Source organism: Haliotis rubra, unplaced genomic scaffold, assembly GCF_003918875.1.
Source record: "Haliotis rubra isolate DU_JTF1 unplaced genomic scaffold, ASM391887v1 Scf88, whole genome shotgun sequence".
Classification (NCBI taxonomy): Eukaryota; Metazoa; Mollusca; class Gastropoda; order Lepetellida; family Haliotidae; genus Haliotis; species Haliotis rubra.
The window spans coordinates 1902432-1928954 of NW_025767612.1; the positions used below are offsets into that span (position 1 = coordinate 1902432).

The 26523-nt window shown below is 37.9% G+C and overlaps 2 protein-coding genes and 1 long non-coding RNA gene across 14 annotated transcripts in view; 2 read left to right on the forward strand and 1 right to left on the reverse strand.

The window, feature by feature from the left end:
* The first annotated feature begins 121 nt into the window (after window positions 1–121).
* LOC124263396 lies at window positions 122–1525 on the forward strand. Its single transcript, XR_006894832.1, has 2 exons — window positions 122–230; window positions 692–1525. It is a non-coding gene; the product is annotated as an uncharacterized LOC124263396 (long non-coding RNA).
* An 826-nt stretch (window positions 1526–2351) lies between these two features.
* On the reverse strand, window positions 2352–13478 carry LOC124263376 (histone-binding protein RBBP4). Of its 4 annotated transcripts, none has more exons than XM_046697993.1 (15): window positions 13337–13478; window positions 11207–11351; window positions 10200–10250; window positions 9278–9372; window positions 7608–7781; window positions 6946–7000; window positions 6231–6291; window positions 5471–5560; window positions 5215–5282; window positions 4535–4661; window positions 4310–4387; window positions 3884–3960; window positions 3628–3685; window positions 2909–3019; window positions 2352–2696 (listed from the first exon to the last, which is right to left on the reverse strand). In XM_046697993.1, exons 1-15 carry the CDS (start codon window positions 13353–13355, stop codon window positions 2628–2630), a joined length of 1278 nt encoding a protein of 425 aa, XP_046553949.1. In that variant the 5' UTR covers window positions 13356–13478; the 3' UTR covers window positions 2352–2627. The 4 variants fall into 4 exon arrangements, with proteins under 4 accessions (XP_046553949.1, XP_046553946.1, XP_046553947.1 ...); XM_046697990.1 differs by having other exon boundaries at window positions 9278–9387; XM_046697991.1 differs by having other exon boundaries at window positions 11207–11354; window positions 13337–13474.
* Window positions 13479–17848: 4370 nt separating this feature from the next.
* The window catches only part of LOC124263350 (ralBP1-associated Eps domain-containing protein 1-like), a 100261-nt gene continuing 91586 nt past the window's right edge, over window positions 17849–26523 (forward strand). For all 9 annotated transcript variants that reach the window (XM_046697929.1, XM_046697931.1, XM_046697933.1 and 6 more), the window contains exon 1: window positions 17849–18166. In XM_046697929.1, the coding sequence (XP_046553885.1) occupies window positions 18017–18166 (150 nt within the window). In that variant the 5' untranslated portion in view covers window positions 17849–18016. The remainder of the gene's footprint in view (window positions 18167–26523) is intronic.

Here is a 26523-nt window from a genome sequence, read left to right on the forward strand (position 1 = left end):
TCCTCAAAATTTGGGTTATCTCCGGTAATATGCGGTACTTGTATTAAGTATTTGTTTTCAAGGACATCAAGTATTGTGTCAACGATCCCGCCATTATCATGTTACATGTGTTACCATGTTGTCCACAGATGCTGCAGGCGTACGAGACATTTGAGTTAAGTCTGAATTCACCCCTCATTTCACCAGAGGAACTTTACGACATCAGCAATCATCACCATATGATGGCAGATGTAAGTTGGCTTCGTTGACTAATGTATGTAGTGAGGGAAGGCTTGTTCCAGCTATATGGCGGTGATCTGTAAATAATCAAGTCTGGACCAAATAATCCAGTGATCAACATCAGCATTGATCTACGCAATTGGGATTCGATGAGATGTGTAATCCAAGTCAGTGAGCCAGACCCCCTGATCCCGTTAGTCGTCTCTTATGACAAGCATGAGTTACTGAAGAACAATTCTACAATTCTAACCGGTAGAGGTTGTGCAGTTGTTGAAATGGGAAAATTTCTTGTATAACCATTTTTGAAAAGGTTTGTGGGTAACTCACTGTGAAAGCTCTTTTTCAGTCATTTCATTTAAATATGTTATCAGCTGCCATCACATAGCCATTATAAAGAATGTATCATTGAACACGTAGAAGATGCTAAATCAAGATGTTTGTCACCTTATGTTCACACTTTCATGTTTTTCAGCCATCTCACTTTAGCTAGGAGCTGATCTGACATGCAAGTCTCACCTGTCTTACAGCTCAAAGACATGATGTTGGTGAACTCAAGTTCAGAGAAGGGTCAGCCATAAAGGATTTCAAATAAATCGTTACAGCTTGTGTTGTGAAACACTCAAAGTGAAAACCAAACTTACGAATAACAACCTTTAGGATGTCAGGTATGAGGAAGTCACTCAGAGTGCATCCTCGCTCATCCAGTGTACTTTATCAACATGCAGTTCAGCCATTTACTCTTTTAATAGCGTCTTCGTGTCTGCCAAGCAATAGGGAAGGTTCAATAGGAATTGAACCACTTCCTGCTTTCTTACCACACCAAGCTGATATGCTGTGATATAAGGCCATCCATGTTTTTTGTATGTTTGTAAAGTAAAGTAAATGTGCCTCAAACAATTTTTATTAAGTATAGAAGAAGATAAAGTCGATGTGGATTTTTTTGAGTGTGGAAGGGTAAGGGTGTTTTTCTTTAGCACATTGGGAACAAAATCCATTAGCGACAGGAACAAGAGGACTTTTCATTCTGTCAAATGGGAATGAAAATGCTGGATGAGGAAAACAAGAAACACAGGAAAATATATGGACAGCCTAAAGTGAAATATTGTTCAATTTGAAATTAATTCTTTGCATAATAGGATGTAATCTATGTTGTGGCATGAATGTAACAATTTATTTACATGCTCTAAATTATAGACTGTAGAACAAATATATTTGTTATTCTAATTAATGCCAGTGAAAATATCTAAGTCAAGCTTATATTGTATTATGAATTGTATATATATTGTAATAAACATACACTGCAGTATTCTTCCGATGTACTCCAGTACTATTGAAACAGGTGTGAAGTTTAGAAAACTAAAGGTATATACATGTAGTATATTGTACAAATGCCATTGTTCTGTACATTTGTCGTGTCAAACAACTGATGACGTTTAGTTTTGTGAAAAATCTATTGCCAATCCCTGAATAATGGCATCAACAAGGTTACTTCTATATTTGCAAATGCAGTTATTCCATGCGATATTGTGGTGTATTCAATATACTGTTGTGTACAACTGCCAATTTGATGTATGATATATCCTCATGCAGTAACCCATGCAAGAGGGGACTAACAGCCTCGGTTAGAACAGGATCGGGTGGTCAGGCTCGCTGGCTTGGCACACGTCATCGTTTCCCAATTGCGCAGATCGATGCTCATGCTGTTGATGACTGGATTGTCTGGTCAAGACTCGATTATTTACAGACCGCTGCCATATAGCTGGAATATTGCTTAGTGTGGCATAAATCATCTCAGTGACATTGCTCACACTTTCAAGGCACTCCTGCATTCTGATCAGCTGAAGAAAGATCTTGATTTGAGCTCCATCCATCCGGATGGGGACAGATTCTCAGAAACCAAATTTGGTGTGTGTTTTCAAGACATGAATGCCTTGATGGTGTTCGAAACCGTGTTACAGAGTTATGGCCCTTGTCATGCGTTCCCTGACATGGTATCCCAAATGGGGGCAGATAGGGAAACCAAATGTGGTATGTGTTTTCAGGACATTAATGTCGTGGTGGAGTTAAAAAAACAGGAACCAAACAGAACACTGTGGAATGTTATGCCATCACTGTATAATCAAATAACATTGTAGGATGAAGCGTGTTTATTTCTGATGAAGACTACCACAGCAACTTGACCTTGAAACAGCAGCTAGACTCTGCGGCATCACGATGAATTAGGTACAAAATATTTGATCCTCTCATAAATAATCCACAGGATCCTGGCCGCCAGAGGCTACTACCTGTGCCTTCTGGTGACAATGTTAGACAGTTCTCCACACTGATGGCACCACTTGTTACACACACCAACATGGGTTCACAATGTCAATGATACATGAATTGTCCTTGCGACATTTTGTTCACTTCTACTGAGCAGCCTGCTCCAACTCCCCAGCAGGTGTGTCGGGCTCCTCGTCATTGTAGATGTTCTCCGCCTGGACAACAAGACAATCATATAACTTGGCAATACTTTACAATTGAGACCTGCTTGGTTTATATTTTCTTTACCATCAACTACAACTATTATTTCCTCCAAGACGTTGTATTGTCAGACTTCTACAAAGTCCCAAATAATGTGCAGTAAAACATACAACTGAGAATTTACTTCAGAAAATATTATATTGAAATGAAAATTCCGGAGACTCACCATCTGCCAGACTTGCATGATGTTGTCTTCTGACACAGAGCAGATTACCCAGGGTTCATTGGGGTTCCATGAGAAATCAGAGATCTTAGCTGTATGGCCTCCATGTATGAACTGTGCAGAAAGAGTATATCTAATGAGAACCAAACTTCTATATTCCATACCATATATTCTTTTGGTGCCTTACACACAAACATATTAGGGATATTCCTCACCCGATCTAAAGGTGATATTTACACCACTTGACATCAGCAATATTCTCCGACACAACTTTAGTTGCTTCAGCGGCAAGCATAGTTTGATGAGAACAAGCATTTTAGCCACAATCACAAGTTATGAAAATGTAGAATAATAAATCAATCAACACATTTAATAACAGAGAAAGCATACTACACTGAATCAGTTATATTCAAGGTCTTGCCTTCCCATTCATTATTTTAAGTCTTTCATATTTAGACACGCATTCTCTGAGGACCTTACTGATTGAAATAAAACTACTCGAGAGCATATTTTGAGTCAATAAGCTGAGTTATTGCTGGGTCTCCTACAAACGCCCAAGTCTGCCAATTTTCATGCAGTTTGATTATTATTATAACACAAAGTATTATTTATCAGGGTACAGTAAAAATGTTCGAGATTACCATAACACCGGAAGTTATACACACAAAAGACATGGAGATGAAAACTGGTAGAGCCAGCTGACTTCAAACACGGTAACTTACCAGCAACTCAGGTGGGCCATCTTCTGCATCCTCAGCAGACTGCTCCTCCCCAATCTTACTGTAAACACGAGACAGGTAGTGTCAGTACTGGTATCAAACAACTGACTTGACAAGTGCTGACTTCAATCCCATAAGTCAACCCTTTTCTCATAATACTGCTTAATGTCACATGTCTACAAGACATATCAATGCCTAACCCTACTCTCCCAAGGAACTCAACTGTGAAAGTTTCACTATGAGTAGAGGTTCAACTTACCTCAGATCCCATACATGCAGCCTCCTATCAGTGCCGCTAGATGCCAGGATCGTCTCATTATGGGGGGACCACTGAACCTGAATGAAGGGAGCACACAATATTAGTCAAATCTAAAAATGTTTATATTTGTACACTTATTACAAATTTAACAATAAACAGCTGAAACTTAGAATGAATGATTCTGGTCTGTGTCAGATTGCATTTAGCACTCCTAGGACCAAGACCATCTTTGCTTCAATATTACGACACAGAATAAATCGCAGACTTAATAGGAATTTTTGACAGACGAATGCATACATGGACAAAAATGATGGAATATAGATTACGAATCACTCCTCACACATCTTTGTGTATTTTACAGTAGAATACCATAAACTACAGCGAATCATTTTAACTTTTATCATTTTTTCAAGCATGTAGTATTACCTGGAAAATCTCGTCTTTGTGCGACTCAAATGAATGCAACTTCAATTTTAGATTCCTCAAGTCCCACAATGCAACAGTCTGAAAGCAGAACAAAGTTCATTATTAGTTATCATTCAGAAATAATATTGACAAATTGATCATGTTAATCACTGTCAACAATTTTTCAATTATCCCAGGCAACAATATTGGAACAAGACACCCAGTGTTCATGCTATGGCTTCATACCTTGTCTGCAGATCCTGTGGCCAGAATAAATTCACTGTAGGGGTTGAAGGAGAGGCAGTTTACTTCAGCTGTGTGGGCGTCCACGGTGTGGCTGGGCTTGCTTGTGTTGTTTGAACGCGTGTCCCAGCTGAAACAAGAATGTCATCATTATGCTCTCGCTTCAAGCACAAACATTTTTTTAATACCATTTAAGGCCTTATAAAAGACCAAATCAACAATTTTAAGGCCCTAACATAATACAAAAGTAGTTGAATAAACATGAGATTGGTCGAATGTGGGATTGAGGGATGTCACTCTTAGCTATATCACAGAATATGGAAAGGTTTTCTATATGATCTGAAATTAATTAACACCAATTGTCACTGCAAGGTACTTTTATTGTATTAGGTTCATGTAAAATCATAACTTGACAAGTTTTGCTTAATTTAGGTCCTTTTCATGGCAAATCACTGGCACTTAGGGCCACATCAAGGCGAAAAGGAATTTTGGGGCCTTTTAGAGTAAAACATTCAAATTTCAGGTTACTTGTGCACTGCTTAATTGGCAAATATGTTACACATCTCTCAACCCTGTGATTGTCCCATCATGAGGTGGATGAGTGACCTTATCACATAGTACCAATAATCTTTGCACCTTCAACTGTAACTGCACGGACTGTGAAGACAGTGTACACCACTTACATCATCAGCTTCTGATCATCAGCCACAGACCCAAACAGACTTTCATGGAGAAGATGCCAAGCTACATCCTGCAAGTAGAAAAACGTCATATATATTAAATTACTACATAACAAATCTTTCTTTTTCTCTAAAATCTGTGAAAATCTTTGATTACAGACACAAGAATAGATTTTAAAATGTATTGAACATGCAAGGAATTTTTTTAACACAATGTCCAGTACACAAAATGGCAAATACACAGAATTTTCCCACTCACCTCCACCACAGACGTGTGTCCAGTGAATATTGTGTTGGCGTCAATGACTTTATCCTTTGGTGTAGTGTTTATGTCCCACAAGCATATTGTCTGCAAATAAACGTAAGAGTAATTGAATGAGAGACTGAATGTTGCTTAACATTTGAATAGGCAATGTTTCTGCAAGATCACAGTGGTCTGGACTGACAAATCAGTGACTGAATGAATGAGCACCATTCTGCAAAACTGCAGCACAAAGTCAGAACCTCATCTAAACATCAGATGAATTTTAGTTGAAGAATGGTCATGCCTTGTTTACAAACGTTTACTTTTCTCTTTTAAAATCCAGAATCAATATGACACTCTAACGTTCAAATCTTTAAGAACTGTAGCATTATGAGTGAGTGAGTTTAGTTTTACGCCGCACTCAGCAATATTCCAGCTATATGGCGGCGGTCTGTAAATAATCGAGTCTGGACCAGACAATCCAGTGATCAACAGCATGGGCATCAATCTGCGTAATTTGGAACTGATGACATGTGTCAACCAAGTCAGCGAGCCTGACCACCCGATCCCGTTAGTCGTCTTTTACGACAAGCATAGTCGCCTTTTATGACAAGAATGGGTTGCTGAAGACCTTTTCTACCCCGGATCTTCACGGGCCACTGTAGCATTATGATAGAAAACAACAAATTCATAAAGAACCTGAGATATTCACTCAAGGCTTTTCCAAATAGAAATTCATCATTAATCACAAACTTTGCTATGTTTGTTCACTCACATGATCATCAGACGCACTAAGCAAATGACCATTGAGATTTGGGTTCCATGACAGTCCATATCTGAAAAATAACAACACACTCATGAGATTAGCTGATAAAGTCACAAATGACTACAGTGTTGCATCTAGGATTTGCTCAGTGTGGGTCATGCAAAGATTCAACTTTTGCCGTGTAGGTAACATGTACATTGAACCCATGTACAGAATCAAACCCGGGTCTTTAGCAAGAGTGAGTGAGTTTAGTTTTACACCGCACTCAGCAATATTCCAGCTATATGGCGACGGTCTGTAAATAATCGAGTCTGATGAACCAGACAATCCAGTGATCAACAGCATGAGCATTGATCTGCGCAATTGGGAATCAATGACGTGTCAACCAAGTCAGCGAGCCTGACCACCGGATCCTGTTAGTCGCCTCTTACGACAAGCATGGGTTACTGAAGATCAATATTCTAACCCGGATCTTCACGGGTGTCTTCAGCAAGGCAAACGAATGCTTCAATCACTAACTGCCCCCTCATCCCCTTAATTTCTGAAGTGTGGGTAACATGTAGCAAGTTTTCCATTTGATGCAACACCATCTACTCATAAAAACTATCCCCAACTACAAAACCTTGGACTTCACGACTAAACTTGGACAGACATCACGTTGCCAAACAACAAGATGATGGTAATCTACACGAGCAGTTCAAGTTAACAAAGAAACATGTCTCACCCTTCTTTTTGATGACCCTTTAATCTGAGCTCAGGGCTGCATTCACCACTTGGATCTGTAACAGATCAATCTTGTGTTACTGCATTTGATTTTGATACTGTTGACTGATAACATCATGATATACATGTCAATGATGACGTCATGAAGGTGTCATGCAGCAACAAGGCGAGGCACTGTATAGTTAACACATTATGTTGCAGTGTTATGTTCTCAAAATATTTACTGCCAGCCGAACACAAAGCATACACCTGAAAACTGGATCTGACAAAGAAATTACAACTTTCATTAATACATTACTAAACTGAAGTCAGTTGCTGAAACACTGCAAAACTTAAAATCAAAATTACATGTATATTCTATCAAATACACCATGGAATAACCATTACTTTTTTGTCTCATCTTTTACCATCAAACATGGTTGTATTTTGCGGTCAGTTTATACAATGTTTTATTCTTGACTTCATCTAGATTGATTGCCTCAAACATTTCTGTTCTTGAGACTATATATTTTAACTTGAATTTCAATAAACAATCAAACTGACATGACTAGCATTTGTTAGTTACTTTCAGGAACATCTTACAAGATAACATGATTGTACAGGTATTACAGTAACAAAGAGCAGTTGAAACGTTTTGATAATTAATTTCTAGTCCAAACCTACCTGGTTTTGATGGATGTTTTGTGTAGTCGAAGACCAGGACGTCACTAGATGGTGTCTTTGTTGCAATAATTGTTGGGTTCTGGGGCATAAACCGAGCTCTATTTACTTCACCTTCATGGTTGATTTTGATCTCGATTTCTATTTTGCCACTTACAGAGCCGAAGCCTCCAAACTCTGAAACAATGGAAATATCACGTACATACAACCAATACTTGTCACGTCTGACAGGACCTGAAAACCTGTAAGCTACTATGCAGCAAGCTGGATGTAAATCTCTAAATTGAAGACAACGACCTCTTGCTTCCCCCCAAGATACTATACTATTCACTTTGCTAAGGATCAAATCATGGATTCAACAGAAAACTATGAAGTGGGGTCAAATTTGGTTTAAATATCTAAGCTTATTGTAAGCATGGATCCTAGGTTTCAGTATGTCATTTCATCTTGTGGAACCGATACCTGCTATTGACAGGTGTTGTGTACTTGTCAGTGACCCGTGCCATGATTTGCAAAATGGCTGACTACCATTTTTATGGTTACTCATGTATCAGGTGCATAAGGTTAGATGAAAGTGACTGTTTGTCTAAAGAGGGGTTACAATATTATTATTTATGCAGTTTTAACTGGATACAATCTCAAATTATAAATCTATGTTTAAGCAAAGTTGTAAATTTTTTCGATCCTTAGCAAAGTGTGAGTAGTATATATTTGGATACGTAACTGAACGACTGAATATTTGCCAGCCAACCTGTCCTAATACCACTGATCAAGTATCTTGTGCCATTTGACAAGTAAATTTTAACCAATTAGTTCATTTTAACTTGTCTACAGATATGTTAAATATTAACTCGTAAAAATTAGGTACAGTAATCCTGAAAAAGGAAAAAACATTCAATACATGTCACTTACTTGTGTTGGCCAATATCGGTTAAAATACCACCAGGATTCCATCAAAATATCAATAGTTGGTATCCCTGTCTAATATTGGCCTTAAAAAAAGCCACAGACTGTTTGGGAACAGTAGAACAAGAGAGCCTACTACAGGATGAACAAATCCCAACAATGTGTCAAAAAGATTGTGCGAGGTTTGGGAACCCCAATGATCTGCTGAAGAATCATTCCATTGTTTTGTATTGCTGTTGCTGTTGAGCCATGTGTCGAGGAGTAACACCCTGCTGTGTGTTCTAAAAGATGTATCAGGGCTCGATTTAGTGCTTTGTTACTTGCACTGGTGCAACCCAATATTACAAAGTCCAACCTAGTTATTTGTCTAACTTGCACCAGGTGCAACTCAATTTTGAGAAATAACTCAACAATAAATCTAACATCATAAGCATTATTCTGTCAGCTCATTTTTTATCTAAGCTTTCAATAATTCAGTAGCACATTTCTTTCATTACATATTGCGATAAGAGCAGTGCAACTGGAATTTGGCTGGTACAACTAGGTTGTTATCTTAAGTTGCACCTGGTGCAAGTAGGTTAACATCTCTCAACTCGAGCCCTGTGTATCAATAGGTAGTGGAATGCTGTGGCTGTTGAACAATGTATCAAGAGCAAAGAGAATGATTTTTCTGAAACAGTTCAGCAACGGATCAAAAAGTCTTCCCAATCATTTGCCCCAGCAACAGCTCCTTCAACATGGAGCTGATGTCGTGAAACCACACTCACCTCCTTTTTCACTGTCATAATGTGACGCATCAAACTGTGCGTTGTCATTAGGGAGCTGTACGCTAGCTATCAGCAAGTGGTTCTGTTCATCTGAACTGAAAATAGCAGGCCTTGAAAATTTGGTGAAAACTTCACTTGTCAGTAGACAAGTGCATGCTGCATAGACACCTCCTGCTTCATAGATGGTCAGGGCATTCAGGTCAACATCAAATCACAGAGTACTTTTAAACTGTACACAAACATTGACTGTTTAAATTGGATTCCAAATACAGTCTATATTATTTTTATATTGTAAGTTTTAAAGCATCTTGTACAAAACTAAAATGTCAAGGACAGAAGTATGTGTTTGTTGCGCTGACCAAAATATGGCCTTCGGGAACCCCACTTGTCTATCATGGGAGTCCAGAGGGCCAACAACAAGATCATTTGTTAGCAACGAGATAATGGTTAAAGGTGCATTTAGTATTATTCCAGCAATAACATGGCTCAAGATACATTATTGTCTTGTATTCTAAACAAATATTCATAAAACTATGAAAGCAGAAATAGATGGAAAATATATCAGATCCCATGATGCATTATTACGCCAAGTATGGTTTTATGCCACTTTTAGCAATATTCCAGCAATGCCACGGCAGGAATTATATGAACAGAACATTGAGGACTAGTACAATCACAATGAACTAAACGTGGTTGAAATCAAAACTAGAATTTGTGACAGTGCTCTTCCAAAACACATATACTCCTAACATGGATATCAATATTTGGTTTGTCGGGAACCAGGCCATCATGAGACGATGACTCAGCATGTACCTCCATAACCATGACCTTCTTAGACACCAGGAGGAATAACTCAGAGCAAGCCTAGGTTCTATACAGGATTGTATTGAAATTCCTAGGCTCTAAAAAACATTCCGCTTACGTGTGTGTGCCGAGAATTAATCTGTGTAGTGAATAATCCTTCCCTTCTGGTCTGAAACAAAAAAGATTATAAACATGAATTCAAGAAGTTAGATTCACAAAAAGCTCTTGTTTCTGTGTCTTTCAAGGAGTCGATTTTCCGAACTGTGTTGGAAATACAATTACAATATTTCAGACCTGATTTCGCACATTTTAACTTTTAAGAAGTGTAAACTCACCTTCAGAAAGACAAAGTAAAACTGATATATTCATGGTAATTGTACTTTTTCCATTCTAAAGCTAAAAACTGTGACATCTACTAAGAATGGGAAAAATGTTCAAAACATCCAAGAATGGCAGGTTGTTCAAGGAACGCTGGTAAAACAAAATGGCAGAGAAATCTGCAGGAATTGGGAGGAACAAGCCTTTAAAATGCATTAAAGGGAGGTAACCCTGTGCAGCACAATAACCTTCAGCTTCATTTAAACTCAAAACAAAGTGTCACCCTGTCTGATCAAACTCAATGACAAAACCCATCAAATTCAGCATCAGGTAAATATATTGAAAATGCATACTGTAATGGATCTTGATATCATGACGTGAAAAAGTATGTAAAGAAAATATATCTGCTTTCGTCATTTTATCTTAGCAATGCATTCAACACCAAATATATACCCTTTCAGGGATTGGGAAAGGCAGGGGACATGGGCCATTTTGCACATTAGTATAAAAAGGGCCCATTCAAATTTTGAAGTTTACTATTGATACAAGGGCAGTGGCCCATTCTAAATTTAAAAAATGGCTAATAATCCTGAAATTGGCCCATTGTCAAGGTTCTCTATCCCAATCCCTGCCTTTGATCAAGTTGACATTTTTTTGTTTGTCAACAGCGTGCATAAGATGTTGGTGCATGCACAGCTGCTGAGAGTAATTGTTTGTAAAGTAGTATAGGAACAAGGTAGAGTGGAATGTGTGTCAGTTACAGTCTACGGATTTGTTTGGATATTTTCTGAGTTCTATCTGACAAACCTAGTAACATCGGGAAGCCACTGTGCTGTGAGACTGGGCCACTCCAAGGCATGTGTCATGACCAGGTCGTACAAGAATGGTGTGTTTTTCTTCCATATTTTATACTCTTCATTAATGACTCGTTCCTCCACTGCATCATCAAAGCCTTCTGAAACAAACGATACTGTAAAGGGCATGTTCCACACTCAAATCCAACAATGAGGTCTTGACACCTTCTGGAATATTTTTGTCCATAATACTAGTAACAACAAACTGTAATCATGAATTTGTGGAGGCCCTGATCTTCCATCCTGTTCAATCACACAATAAAATCATAATTGTCCTTGGGCATCACTCCCTAGATTTCTCTCTTAAATTGTTAAAATCTGGACAAAATGACACTCGAGGCCATGGCAATAGTGCAACTATCCCACCCAAACATGTTTAGCTTACGACAAGGCTTTATCACTGGAAGATGCCCTGAAATCAACATGATTAAGGGCCTTGTTCTACACTGCAACCTCAGCACTAGACTATAACCTTTCAGAATTAGACGATAGCAGGGCTCCAGATAAGGGCTGTATCGGTGCATGTACGGATAAAAAATATGCACAATACGGTAGGAAATAATTTTTAAAAACGTAGCAGATACACACCACAAAAATGGTGTGCGGTCTTAGAATCAATTACAGACGTATTTATCTGAAAAATTATTGTTTTAATGTTTATTGACCTGTTTACATGTTGTGGTGCATATATGAAATGAAACACACAATTACTGATATTCCATTAAATTTCAGTACTCTAAATGTACTCTTAAGGTTTTCAAGTACTCCTGTATTGATAAAATAAGGAGTATATACTCCTGATGTTGAAAAACTATTTGGAGCCCTGCTATAGTCTTTTTTAATCTTAAACACAAGAGACAATATCTAAATCAGGAGACACAAAACTATTGCATGATGTCTTTCATCAAATCCTTCTTGGAGAATTATGAATACAAACACTGCAATATAGGGTAGGTTTTTCAACACCAAAATTTCACATGATTAATCAGCTTAACGTGATAAAAAATCACAACGTGGGGCTTTTGTTGGCGAGGGGAAGCATCACAGAAACATGGTAGGAATGCAATACACTAGACACCTTCCACCATATTCCATCATTGCAATTTAGGGGCAGGGTTGGAAAGACTTCCCTCCGAATACCCCCTTAAAATTCATTCTAGTCAAATATCACCTGAATATATGTTTCTCATCTGAGAAGGATGAGTTTTAAGATGTTTCATTCATTGTATCATGTGTATCTGAACATACTGAAAGGCATATTCTATTTCTAAAACTGCCACTCCAAAAATGTTTTCCTCAAAGTTCAAACTTAGGGGGGATACGGGCGGAAGTCTTACCGACGGGTTTTAGATGCACGTATCAGTAGGCACCTAATCCAATATGATGGGTAGGTGTCTGGTGAAATGCTTGCATACCAGGAACACGTTTCGGTTCAGCCCCAAAAGAAATATTTCTGACCCTGACCAGCAGAGCGTGATTTAATCTGAACAAAGCTGGGCATGGAAATATGAAGGAGAAAAATCTACACATTTTTCTTGGTACTGACATAATATCAGAGGTATGTTTGGTTGCTGAAACCTGATCTCTTGGTTTTGTTGATTGTAAGCAAATTCTATGAACAGGATGGAGCAGTAAATATGACCAAAACAATCTCTTACGAAACTATTTTCGATTTAGCACAACCAAACGCCATCACCTACACCTTGTTGATAAATAACGACATTTCTGCCCATAGTTTCATGTATGGCCACAAGTGGGTGTCTTGCGGCATTTTCCCCTTTTTGACGTGTTCTGCGACACAAATGAATCTGGCACGCAATCGTGGGAATTCGCCAATATACGAAATATAACACAGTTATGATGACGAGGTTCAATTTCAATAATAACACGTGCAGAAAACAACCCGGTGGAAAGAGGAAGCAACCTGATAAAATGAAATGATAAACAATAAACCCGCCATGATACGAAAGAAAGGACGAAATAAGCAAAATAGGCGCCCGGCTTTTCAGTTTCGAGAGGTAAGTACCTTTGTAAACATAGGTCATGTAATACAGTCCATTAATATGTAAAAATATCAACATACCTGCATCCTTGTCTGTCATTTTGACTAATATCTATGTAAACAGTTCGTTGAATATATGTTCTGTGTGACACATGAGGCAACTCGCGCCAAATTGTACGACTCTGTCTTTGTGGAATATGTTATATCCCTCACAACTGGTTATAACCGGCTTTCCTTTTACAAGTCATCTGTTGGTTGACCAGTGTACGTCTGTTGTTAAGCGGGTATGATAGCAGATACCATTTTGAGATTTTCACCATACCTCCAGTAATTATTCAGGCAAATCAGATATTTCAATTCCGTTACAAGTATATTCAAAATGTGTATAAATTTAGCATTAGATTTCCATTGTCCATGTTTACAAGATGAATTGTGTACATGCAAGCATAGTGTGTATGAATAAATTCACGTTTGTTTTCTACTACCTTGGTTGAAAATCTCAAACCCCACATGCGAAACTAGAACATAACTTTTGTACAAATATTATTTCAAGACTGAATTTCAGATATTTGTCAAAACTATTCAGCTGGGTTCCATACTATAATTGTCCAAAAAATATGTATTTGCAAACTTAAACACAACATTATAATGTTTGCTTAATTCATCTGTGGAAATCTGGTTTCATTTAATCCTTGATGTTAAAGGTCTAAACGCTTGTTAACTGCATTATTTTGTGCATCACACAGCAGATGTGTTAAAGAATTGTAGGCTTGTAACATATGATTCATTTTTTATCCCGATCCGTGCTGATTATGTTTTAAGTTTGTCTTCACCTTACTCGTACTAACAGGTTTCACCAGTGATCAGTGATCGTTTGAGACCTGCAGCATTTTTAACTTTCCCACATCAAAAACTGACCACAGGCAAACTGTAGCGCAAATAGTGTTGCGCAAACAGAGTGAGAAATTACCAGTCTTGCAATATGCTTCGCTCGCATGTTGACTGTGAACTAGACTAAGGCTTAGTCTCTGAATATATATAATTTTGATAGTAACAAACAAGCCCTTTTAAATTGAAAAGGAGCCCTAGGGAGACCAGAGATTCCTGAACCTGAGGAATTCTAGACTTGCTTTATTTAGGGCTTTGAGGGCTTGTGGTTCAGGGACTGCGAACTAACTGCGAACAGACACCCTCATATATCTGAAATACTTATCAAGGTTCACTCCCAAAAGACAGACCTCGGTATATGGTAATTAGCTAATTAGTTGAGCCATGCTGTTCACCCCTACGTAATTATTGAGCTGACCCGGAGTCACTAACAACACAGTTTCTGTCGCAAAAATCACAAAGATTCCACTCTCACTGTAACCAAATTCCCTACTGATGATGTTCAAGTGACTTTCTAATAAGTGTTATCTGTGAACTGACAAACATGTGATGTAAAATAGTATGGTGCCTGGTCTCATATACTTGATAGGTACATGTACATAAATTATTGTTTTTGATAATATTCACAAGTAAATATGAAAAATGTGTTGATGTACAATATATATATGTTGATGCAATATGTCTTAATTTAAAAATCATAATTCATTACATCAATTAATAAAACTATAGTTAATACCTAATGTTGTCTTTTTTATCTGGGCACATACCATTATTATCCAGGGTACAGCTTAATTAAGCCTTATGCAACCAACCATAAAATGTGTTGTTTTAAGCGGTCTGTCTTTTGGGAGGTCTGTCTTATGGGAAGCTACCCTTATCAAAGCGGCGTGAAACCAACACAACCCTCTCACTGCTAGAATCAGTAAAAGTGTTAATTCAAATCAGTTAATTTTTTATTTTAAGTGAGAGTACCTTTCAGTTATTTTACAAACTGACTGAAATTAAGCATTGGCTCTACAAATGTGCATGTGCTAAGACCGTCCATTTTCACGAATCAAACGCCTTCTTTTGCTAGTGATCCCAAACTGGGATGCAATGCGGAGGGTTTTATGGCTTATGTTCCCTTTTTACCATATATTTCCCTTATATTCGTGCATTTCTTATAAATTGAAGAAAATAAAGAGTATTTGATGCCAATTGCCATTATGTTTGCTGAGAATGTCACATAAATCAATGACATTTTCAAGCAGTGAGCAATGTGATTGAATGACTCATTTAAAAATTGATTGAAATGTTCGATTATATTTTAGCTTGTCAGAACGCAGATTGTGGCTCAAAGAGGTACGCATAAGACTTGATTACCCACATGGATTCAACGTGTGAAGCCTATAGATCTAGCGAGTGTCCACCGCCCGGTTATTTTCGGAATATTGCTTAAAACGGCGTATTTTGAGTTTTAACACATAATTGCACCATCTTTATAATGGTTGAAATTTGTGGAATTCAGATTACGCAAAGAGTCTCCCTGTAAATGTCACATTACAAAGCAGTTCAATGGGAAACAGTATAAATCGTTCCATTCTGGTCAACGCCACACTATCATCAGCACATATTACCGTGGAAATATTACTACAGTAACTACAGTTATAACCAACTCCAGGGGACCATGAATACATGACACATTTTTATGGATAACAACTTGTTTTATTCTTTATACGACGTTTCAGAGATAATTTTTGTTCCTCCATCAAGAACTTCGAAGTGGCCTCTTATGATAGTTCGTTAGGACCGTAGTTCGTTATATGCATTTCGGCTAAAATATATTGCAAGTGGCCTGTTAAAATAAAACAGTATCCGTCGGTACGAAAGAAGCATACATGTTCGTAATAAATGTAGACAAGCGAACACATTCTGTTACACATGTTATATTTGGGATTACACGTTCTTAGTATGAGTAAAGTACAGATTCTAGTAGTTTTGTTGGGTTGAGTCGCAACCGGGATTCGAACCCACACCCTCAGAGCGCATACTGATCATCTTAAGACCAGCGACAGAGATACAATTAGACTGAAACTTGTCAGAATTTGTTAAAAAGATCTAAATGTACTCCAATTTAAAAAACTTAAAGTATTGCCAAATATCAGCTGAAATATTGAGTTGCTGAGACTGACTGCAGCCATGGCTATTGTTTACTGATAAACGTCAGTATGACAACACAGCCAAGAGATCAAGCATGACGCCAATTATTAATTGGTTGGTCGTTAATTCCACTGGGGGAAGTTATATGGATATACAACTTATTTACTATTAATAATGATGTTTTATATCCATGGATCCCCCGCTGTTCATCACGCCAACTTCTAAATGCTACTCGAAGAAGTTATTCCATTATTGATTGATTAATTACTGTACTATTAAATAAAGATCGTGCAAATCCTATCAAAACAAAAAGAGTGAGTAAGTGAGTTGAGTTTTATGCCGCTTTTAGCAATATTCCAGCAATATCACGGCGGGGGACACCAGAAATGGGCTTCACACATCGTACCCATGTGGGGGATAGAACCTGGGTCTTCGGCGTGACGAGCCAACACTTTAACCACTAGGCTAAACCTCCACTCCACACACAACTTAAACAAATGATCTTTATGTCCTCAGTTTTCGTATACTTACCAGATTATCAGTTTATACTAGTTGGATCATGTAAAGGAAAATCTTTATACTTACGGCAATTTTTATTAAACGATCCATTCACAAAAGAACCTGCAAAAGAAACCACTCAGAAACATATATGGAACTTGGTGCTAATGAAATTGTGTCCGACAGTTAGGTACTATTCATATGATTTCATGAACACACTTTCTGAGACCTTTAAAAAAACAACTACAAAAAATATCCTGTTGTTGATCGTTGATGAAGATGAAATACACGACAACATTCCTCTGAGAATATGCGCGCGTGTGTGTGCGTGCGTGCACGCGCGTGTATATAATACTAATATTTATAATATGTTTTATTATGATTCCAGTACATTATACTAAGAACGGTATCTACGAATTGTCGGTATGTCTGAGAGTTGACTTTAATTTTGTCGTCGAGTTATCGGTGTCATCGAATTCACCGTACCTGATATGTTTCACCCACACCCACAACCTAAAAAATTCTGTTTTACACATACAGTTGTTCCTGAACAAAGCGAGAGTTGTTCTTTCTCATAAAAACTTCAGTAAAACGCAACAGAATGATTAGTTTGAAGCGAATTTGCATGAATGCGCACCTGCTGTCGCGTATGCTGAATATAAATGAAATCAGTTGAAGGAAAGTAGTTTGTATAATTTGCCGGTGGAGAAAGCTATTTCACGGAAAGCTTTTTCTAGAACAATTGCGAATCACCATTATACACAAATCGCTAGCATCTTTTGGAATGTATTATGTTTTCAGTATATATTAATTGAAATAATTATCCAAAATTAACCCAAATTAATCCATGTGAAACGCGATGTACTCTGTCTATATTTTTTACTCCAAAATGGCAGATACTTGTATTCGATGATATTATGTTTTGAATATGTTTTCGATAAAAACCTATTTATCATGAAAATATATCATAATTATACACGCTGAATAATGCTTTTATGAATGATGACAGTTTGACTAAATCTGAGATGTTTTAGTGAGGACATTGCGTGTGGCATTGACCGAGAAATCAATTAAAGATGGAGTCGACTGTGACAGATTTCCCGAGTTATCCATCGTGTTAATGTGAATGTCATATTTGGACTATCAGAACTATGCAAAAACTGTCTTTCTGGAGGATTAGTTGCAGAATACATAAAATCATTCGTATGTTGACATAAGACGTGCAAGAGATGTAAGATGGAGGGCCTGAAGCTCAGTGATCAAGAGCAGCGATTTTATGGAGAATTATTTCAAACCTGTGATACTGATGTTTCTGGGAAAATAAGTGGAATCAAAGCTTTAGAACTATTCAGAGCTTCAGGTTTGAATCAGGAAGCGTTACATCAGGTAAGGATGAAAACGTCTGCAATAGTGTCATGCCCTGTTTCATTAAGATATGCGAGTTCTATCAGGAAGATCACGTTCATCTCATAGTGATACCCCTCCTAATGTTTGGTTTTTAATGAGAAAGGGGTGTTGCCCCTTTCCACGATGTTCTTTGTTTACGTTTTTATTTGTTTCCATTTTGGAGATAAAATGTGTATGGCTTTGTTGGTCTGGATAAATCAAGCAAGTTGAAGGAGCCATGTTCAGTGGCGATGACTCATTTCAGTTTGTGCAGTGGTCAAACTGACTCTTGTTATTGCCCACTCAACTCATATCTATGATGGGACAATATGGAATTCCGATGGGAGGTGTGCTTGCCATTCTTTTATTATGTTATTCTGAAATCGTTTTACTATTTGATCCCAAATTAGTATACCCTTGATTTTAAATGAGAACTTAAATCGTGAACACACAAAAAATGTTGCTTATTACCATGATGATTACCTGAGATTTTGATTAGAAAACTTCCAATAATTACTTCCATTTGAGGTAGTGAGAGTAGAGCCAGTGATGGACAAATGCCACATGCAACTGATATGTTTGCTTCAACAACTGTTGCAGATGGGTAGTATGCTGATAATGCTAATATGCAATCTGAAGCTATGTAAAGAATAATAAAAGGAAGCTTGGCTTAGGAAACCAGGGATTTATCTTGGCATGCGATATTAATATTTCTGGTGGATAGTCAGCCCCAAGACTGCAGTAAATGTCATAAAAAGTTCCAAATTGGAATTATTATTTTTCCACTTGATTTAACCACAACTTAAACTTAATTTTATGACATAGCAGAAGTAATCTGTATATCAGGACCAAGAAAGAGGGAGAGATTTTAATGTTTTGTATTATTGTTTTGAGCACAGTCTTAAAATACAATGTTAAATCCTTCATTTAGAATCCTAAAATAATCCTCGGGCAATGTATCAATCTCAACAAGTTGATTTGAAGTCTTGAAACATCAATTCATGGTTATCTGCTAATGATGGTTCTATTGTGTTGTTCATCCTTAAACAGTTAATCAAGTGCAGTTTTGTTCATATAGATACTGCGGCTACTGATATACACATGAAGCGTTTGTTTGACTTGACCTAGACTGGAAATGGGAACTATAGCATTAAGAATTGTCTTAATTTTTGGTTCTTCGTATCCTTTTAAAAAAACTATAATATATATGTATGCTGACATCAGAATTGCAAAATGTTGATTGTATTTGGATATGATTATACCATCTTGGTTATTAAACCAAGTTAGTTGTAACTGAATAAAATAACCATGATTACTTTGTGTAAGGAACTGAAACACAGGCAGGGTTTGTGTCATATCATTTATGTTCAGTCAACTGGATTAATAATAATCCTAATAATGATGATGAGTGTGCCTTTGTTTATGTATGTCATCGTACCCCAATTGTGCAGTCACTGGATTGTCTGGCCCAGACTTGATTATATATTGACCCCTGTCATATAATGATATAGCTCCAATATTTTATTATTTATTTGTTTATTTATTTATTTAATTTAAAAAAAATAAAATCCTGTAGACATTACATATTCTTCTTATTATGATTAATATTATGTAATCATACATGAAATGAAAACTTGAATAAATGAAAATGAATGAATGATAAATGAATAAATAAATATAGCTCCAATATTGCTGAGTGTGGGATGAAACAACAACAAAAAAGAAAAAAAATGAATCATAATTCAGTTGTTACTCAAGATATGGATGGTATGGGTTTACAGTTCTACATGCTTGATTATGCAGCCATATTGACCATAGAGGTGAGGTGAGGTGAAATTGGGTTTAACGTCGTGCTTGAGAATATTTCGCTCATATGACGACGTGCATGCGTGTGTATGTGTATGTGCGGCTGCTTGTTCTATCCCAGACTGAAGCTTATTGACCATAGAAAATATGGTGGTTGCAACATGTAACCTGTCTGATGTGTCATGTCTTAGTGGTATGGGGCGGTGGGGTAGCCTGGGGTTAAAGCGTTCGCTCATCACGCCGAAGACCCAGGTTTGAGTCCCCACATGGGTACAATGTGTGAAGCCCATTTCTGGTGTCCCTGTCGTGATATTGCTGGAATATTGCTAAACGCGTCTTAAAACCCAACTCACTCACTCTTAGTGGTATGGATTGCTGCTTATGCTATCACCCACTGTTTTTCCAATCCCAGAATGCATCCATTTTTTCACTTGCTATTGACATAAAAAATCAAATTTGTGGATAAGACAAAATGAGTGCTGAGGCTTTTGATGTTTTTGATCGTACCCTGTCTGTCAATGATTGCATATAATATTGATCTCAAGATTGTTTGATCTGCATTTGGTTATTTACGAACAGCCATCATATTGATGGAATATTTCTGAGTGCAGCATTACACAAACAGGCAAAACAAACAGCTTCTCAGCAAGATTAATGGTCTGGAAAATTAGCTCCATTTATGATTGTTCACATCCTGAATAGTAAATCTATGCATTAATAATAAGTGGTCATTAGAGAAACGCGTTGACCTGACCCTCCATCTGTTATTGACCATCATGCTTCGATGATAGGGGTCATCATCATAATTAGAGGGTTCAGGTGGGTCAGTGCCCTTGGGGTTCTGTTGACGGAGCACTGGAATGTGATGCTAGCTGTTGTCCAGGACTGTCACATAATCATGATTGTCAGTTGTCTCGGCGCTGTGCTCATAGCAGTCTGCAACATCACAAAGCACACCAGCAAAAAAAAGGATGTGTGGAGGAGAAGTCTGTCTCAAAATTACCGAAGTAGAAACGTCAGATATGGCCTTTGGTCTTTTTCCTTTCCCACTGTCCCACAGTAGAAGATCTGTCAAGATCTGGGTTAGAATTGGTGTTCAGTAAGAGGATCAGGTGGTCAGACTCTCTGACTTGGTTGACACATGTCATCACAATTGCATAGATCAATGCACATGTTATTTTCACTGGATTGTCTGGTCAAGACTTGATTATTTACAGACCGCCGCCATATAGCTGGAATATTGCTGAGTGCCAACCCAAGCCAACTCAGAAAGTTCATCCAGTTTTGGAATCTTTGAGTGCCAGCTAAAGACTCAAGTTTGCCTTCAGTAACTGAACTGGAACTGAAATGTGCTTAGATCATACAGTTCGTGTGAAGTTATGTTCTATATGAACATGATAAAAGGATTACAATTAGAATTTGATTATTGGTTTCAAAATCTATAATCTTGAATCATGCTTGATTGTGTGTTTTAATGTCACACTCAGCAATATGATGAGGCCTCTGAATAATTGCACATGGACCAGACAAACTAGTGATTGATATTATGAGTTATGTCCCAGTCTACGGAATCAGACAACCCAATCTATTCTCGTATGACAATTGCAATTTTGTTCAGGATGCCCAAGGCTGTAGCGTGATAATGATTGATCATAAGAACATGCACAGGCTGATATTCCACTCACAGTCTGTAACCAAAGTCAGTAGATATTTCCAGATTGGAATTATGTAGAGGCCAATGTGCTGCTCACAGTCTTTAACCAATGTCACTAAATATTTCTAGATTGGAATTATACAGAGGCTGATATGTGGCTCACAGTCTGTAACCAGTGCCAGTACATATTTTCAGATGGGAATTTTGCAGAGGCCAATATGTGGCTCACAGTCTGTAGCCAATGTCAGTAAATATTTCCAGATCTGAATTAAAAACTTCAATAATTCCAGTAACATAGGTTTATGAGCTGACATGTGGACCAATAAAGAAGACAATGCCTTTAATGCCTAAATCTGCATTATTGCTTTGACTGAAAGACATTATACCTTGGAATTTTAAGAAAAAATGCTAAAACTTGGATTATAAAACCAAACAATAGTTTTTCCCAATTGGCTTAAAAATGTTCTTGCATGAACAAGAATAGCAAAACTTGCTGATCAATGGGACCAAGTCCTGTACACTTCATCAGGGACCAGTAGAATGAAATACATGGTGTTATATTTGGGTGCCATTGCATATTTCACTGATGGGAAACAGAAATCTGCCCGGTCCGGTCAGGCTGTGGCGATATGTAAAGAATTCTTGTATGGAAGTGTGATATATGCTGAAGGATCCCACAGCGTGTTGTGCCAGTACTAAAACATTCTCCCCAGACTGAAGTAATCAACTCCACAGATACCAAACTGTCAGATGCAATCAATGCCGTGTGTTAAAGACGTACACTCTTTACTATTACATGCCTTTAATGAATTAATGAAGGGCCTATGTTACAGCGGAGATTAGAATATTGGTAGTTTGCCAGCATTTCTGCCTGCTCGAACACAAGACTTCTTTGTTATACAGCTTTCAACATTTTGAAAAGCACAACAACTTCCAATATCTTTGTGAAAATGAACATTGATAGAATTTCAGTCTATTACTGATATGTCTGACTCATTGTGAATCGTTATGTGGAAATGAAGTGGATTTGCCTCACTCTTCTGACAAGCATGCACCAGTCAGTGTTATACCTACTGCTTACAACTACTCTCAGTCATCACCAGACAAAACCAGTGATTGACATAGGGAGCAGTCACCCACACTATTGGGGTACAAACACACACAGGCATCTTGGTAGCCAAGCCTGATCATTTGGGTGCATGCTTGTCGTAAGAGGCGACTAACGGGATCGGGTGGTCCGACTTGCTGACTTGGTTGACACATGTCATCGTTTCCCAATTGTGCAGATAGATGCTCATGCTGTTGATCACTGGATTGTCTGATCCAGACTCAATTATTTACAGACCGCCGCCATATAGCTGGAATATTGCTGAGTGCGGCGTAAAACTAAACTCACTCACTCATTTGGCTGCATCTTAGGACCACCCTTAAAAAGTTTTGTTCTGGTCTTGTATAAACATAAGTGTTGGGAATTGGTTGAAATTTCACAATTGATGATTGCTTCATTACCAATGAACAATCATCGAAAAAAATTGGTTAGCGTCATTTTTCAGATTTTCCCATCCAAGTTGTTATTGCTGATATGTATAACATGATGCAACTTGCTACTTTAAAGTGATGACTTATATATCATGAACATAAACTTCCCGGAGTCTTAGAGAATGTTCAGTCATGACTTTTCAGTTAGTGAAGTGAGTTTTCTATGAATTAAACACATTTTCAGGCCCTGACAACTTCTAAGATATGTTCCATTGTCAAGTGTTGCAAAGACTAAAACAGTAGTTCCAAAATCGTTTAATATTGATTGTGAGAAAATGTGATCGATTGCTTGGTCGTTTGGTCACTGCGACCAATCTTCGATTATTTCAATTAATCGTAACACCATTAATAAACATCATAAAGTTTTAAAAGCCCAAATGTTATAGTTGATTCTAAATCTCATCTCTTTTGTCTGAGATGGGGGTGGTGGGGTAGCCTAGTGGCTAAAGCATCCGCTCGTCATGCTGAAGACCAGGGTTAGATTCCCCAGATGGGTACAATGTGTGAAGCCCATTTCTGGTGTCTCCCACCATGATATTGCTGAAATATTGCTAAAAGCGGCGTAATACCATACTCACTCACAATTTTCTGAGATAGAATGTCACTGCTGGATCTAATTTTTAAAAAAAAATCTGTTTGGGCTGCCAACCAAATCCAAATTACATTTATCATGAGTATGCTCCCTTCACTCAATGTGTATAGCCCAGAGTCGTGGAGTTAAGTCCCTTAGCTCTGCCAGGATCTGCTTGCTGCTTGGTTAGTATATACTAAACCATAGTATGCTCTTTGTCTCTGTTGACCATGTTCACCAATGTCCCATTGCACAAGGCAGTCTTGGTGTTGTAAGTTGACAATATCAGATGTATCACATGTGGAGCACTAGGACCACTTTTAGCTGTTACTTTACTCTGGTCAGCAGACTCATTTGTTAGGTTTGCAATAAGTGGAATATATTTGTTTAGGGTCAACATTTTCAGTGATCTGTCAACCAAATGGAAATGGGGTATCTGATTATTTACAGTGATCAGGGGTTAACTGTTTGAGTTGAGTGTTGGCCAGAATAGTATAGGGCTTGATTTCTGGAGATGAAACCAACTTGTGTTTGTTGTAACCTTACACAATCACCTTGTTGCTCAATGTAAGACTGAATGTTACATGCTGTAATGAGCAGTGTAGGCAGGTATCGCTGTTGTTACAATATTATAGGGTGTAGACAGCATGGGATGCTATCATCATTGTTGAATGTGAAATGGAGTTATGTGTACCGCCAGTTTATGGGGTTCAAAACAGCTCCCAATATCTTTGCCTTCTTATGATCTGTATGGCTTCATGCCAGTTTATGTTTACTTCACATTTTGTGAGGAGCTCTGAGAACCATGTAAGTGTCGATTCCATGTTTATAAGTGTACATCAACATGTTTACACGTCAAGGTCTTATGCAATCCATTTCTCTGTAAGGATGGGCGTACTCTGCTAAGTGTCTACTGTGAACAGATTATACTGGCATTGTTTTCTTTTATTTGTGGCTTTATTTAAATCTAAGCAAGTCCAAGTCTCATTTATAAATACAAGATCTCTTACTTTGATATGATACCCCTCTGCAGGAAGACCTGACAGACAGGTGAACTTTCTCATCAGCCAATCAGCATTGAAGCTTCTAAATTCCTGAAACGAGCAAAACATATCATGGTATCGAATGTTTGTGTTTTGAATCTGATCATAAACAGGCTTTCTTAGTGAAAAAATATAGTCTGTGCTATGTACGTTATTTCTATTGACTATTAGCCTGATGTTTCTGAGCAGCAGGACCTGAGCATCCAGAGGCTGTACTGACAGGGGTACATCTGTGCTCTGGGTCCCTCGTCTTTTGTCTGTTGTTAAGATGAAATGTCTGAATCACAGTGGTTGAGACAAGAAGCCAATGATTTCAGGATTCACCCTGAAATAGAGCTTGTCAGATTTTGATGCATTGAGGTATGATATAGTAAAGAATCTGATTTTGAAGACATTGAGCAAGTCTAGAAGTCTATGCGGAGTTAGGACCTAGGGCATTCTTAGCCTTGTTAGAAGTGACATGCAGCTCCCTTGTACAGGGATGTAGCATGTCTTAGCTTTCAACAGGCTCCTGATCATAGTGATTATTACTGAACATTATTCGAGATAGGAACAAGTACATCTCAAGAGCCTACTTAAAAGGACATTTGGGCTGTCTGGGGATATTGCTTATTGAATGAGATCAGGTACTGTGGGACATTTTCATCATCTGGTTGTGTAGATAATTGAATGAAATCAGGTACTGTATGGGACATTGTGACAGACTGGTTGTGTAGTTTATTGAGTGAATTCAGGTACTTTGGGACATTGTGTCAGTCAGACTGGTTGTGTAGTTGATTGAGTGAAATCATGTATTATTGGACATTGTGTCAGACTGGTTGTGTAGTTTATTGAGTGAATTCAGGTACTTTGGGACATTGTGTCAGACTGGTTGTGTAGTTTATTGAGTGAATTCAGGTACTTTGGGACATTGTGACAAACTGGCTGTCTAGTTTATTGAGTGAATTCAAGTAGTGTGGGACATTGTGGCAAACTGGTTGTGTAGTTTACTTGGAGAAATCATGTACTATGGGACATTATGTCAGACTGGTGTAGTTTATTGAATGAAATCAGGTACTGTATGGGACATTGTGACAGACTGGTTGTGTAGTTTATTGAGTGAATTCAGGTACTTTGGGACATTGTGTCAGTCAGACTGGTTGTGTAGTTGATTGAGTGAAATCATGTACTATTGGACATTGTGTCAGACTGGTTGTGTAGTTTATTGAGTGAATTCAGGTACTTTGGGACATTGTGTCAGACTGGTTGTGTAGTTTATTGAGTGAATTCAGGTACTTTGGACATTGTGACAAACTGGCTGTCTAGTTTATTGAGTGAATTCAAGTAGTGTGGGACATTGTGGCAAACTGGTTGTGTAGTTTATTGAGTGAAATCATGTACTATGGGACATTGTGACAGACTGGTTGTGTTGTTTATTGAGTGAAATCATGTACTATGGGACATTGGGACAAACTGGCTGTGTAGTCTATTTAGTGAAATCAGGTAAGAGAGGTGAGTCAGTGTTGTCAGTCGGCCCATCCTTGTCTCCGACTCGTCAGTTGTCAGCCATCATCTGGTTGTGCTTGTAGTTCCTCCACTTACTGAACCAGTGTCTGAGTTGTAGCACGCTACACAGCAAAGCTAGTACAGGCTGACATTTGTGAAGGTAGTGTTTATGTTTGTGTAACCGAGTTACTTCCACTGTGAGATGATTGCTGGAAGTCTTCCTCATTTGAATTTTATGTTCAAGTTAACTTTTCAGTGT

Coding starts and splice junctions, on each gene's coding strand:
- LOC124263376 (XM_046697989.1), bottom strand. Junction 7,782..9,277: donor TTATGACAGTGAAAAAGGAG/GTGAGTGTGGTT, acceptor CCATTGTTTCAG/AGTTTGGAGGCTTCGGCTCT. Junction 3,961..4,309: donor ACAAAGACGAGATTTTCCAG/GTAATACTACAT, acceptor CCCTTCATTCAG/GTTCAGTGGTCCCCCCATAA.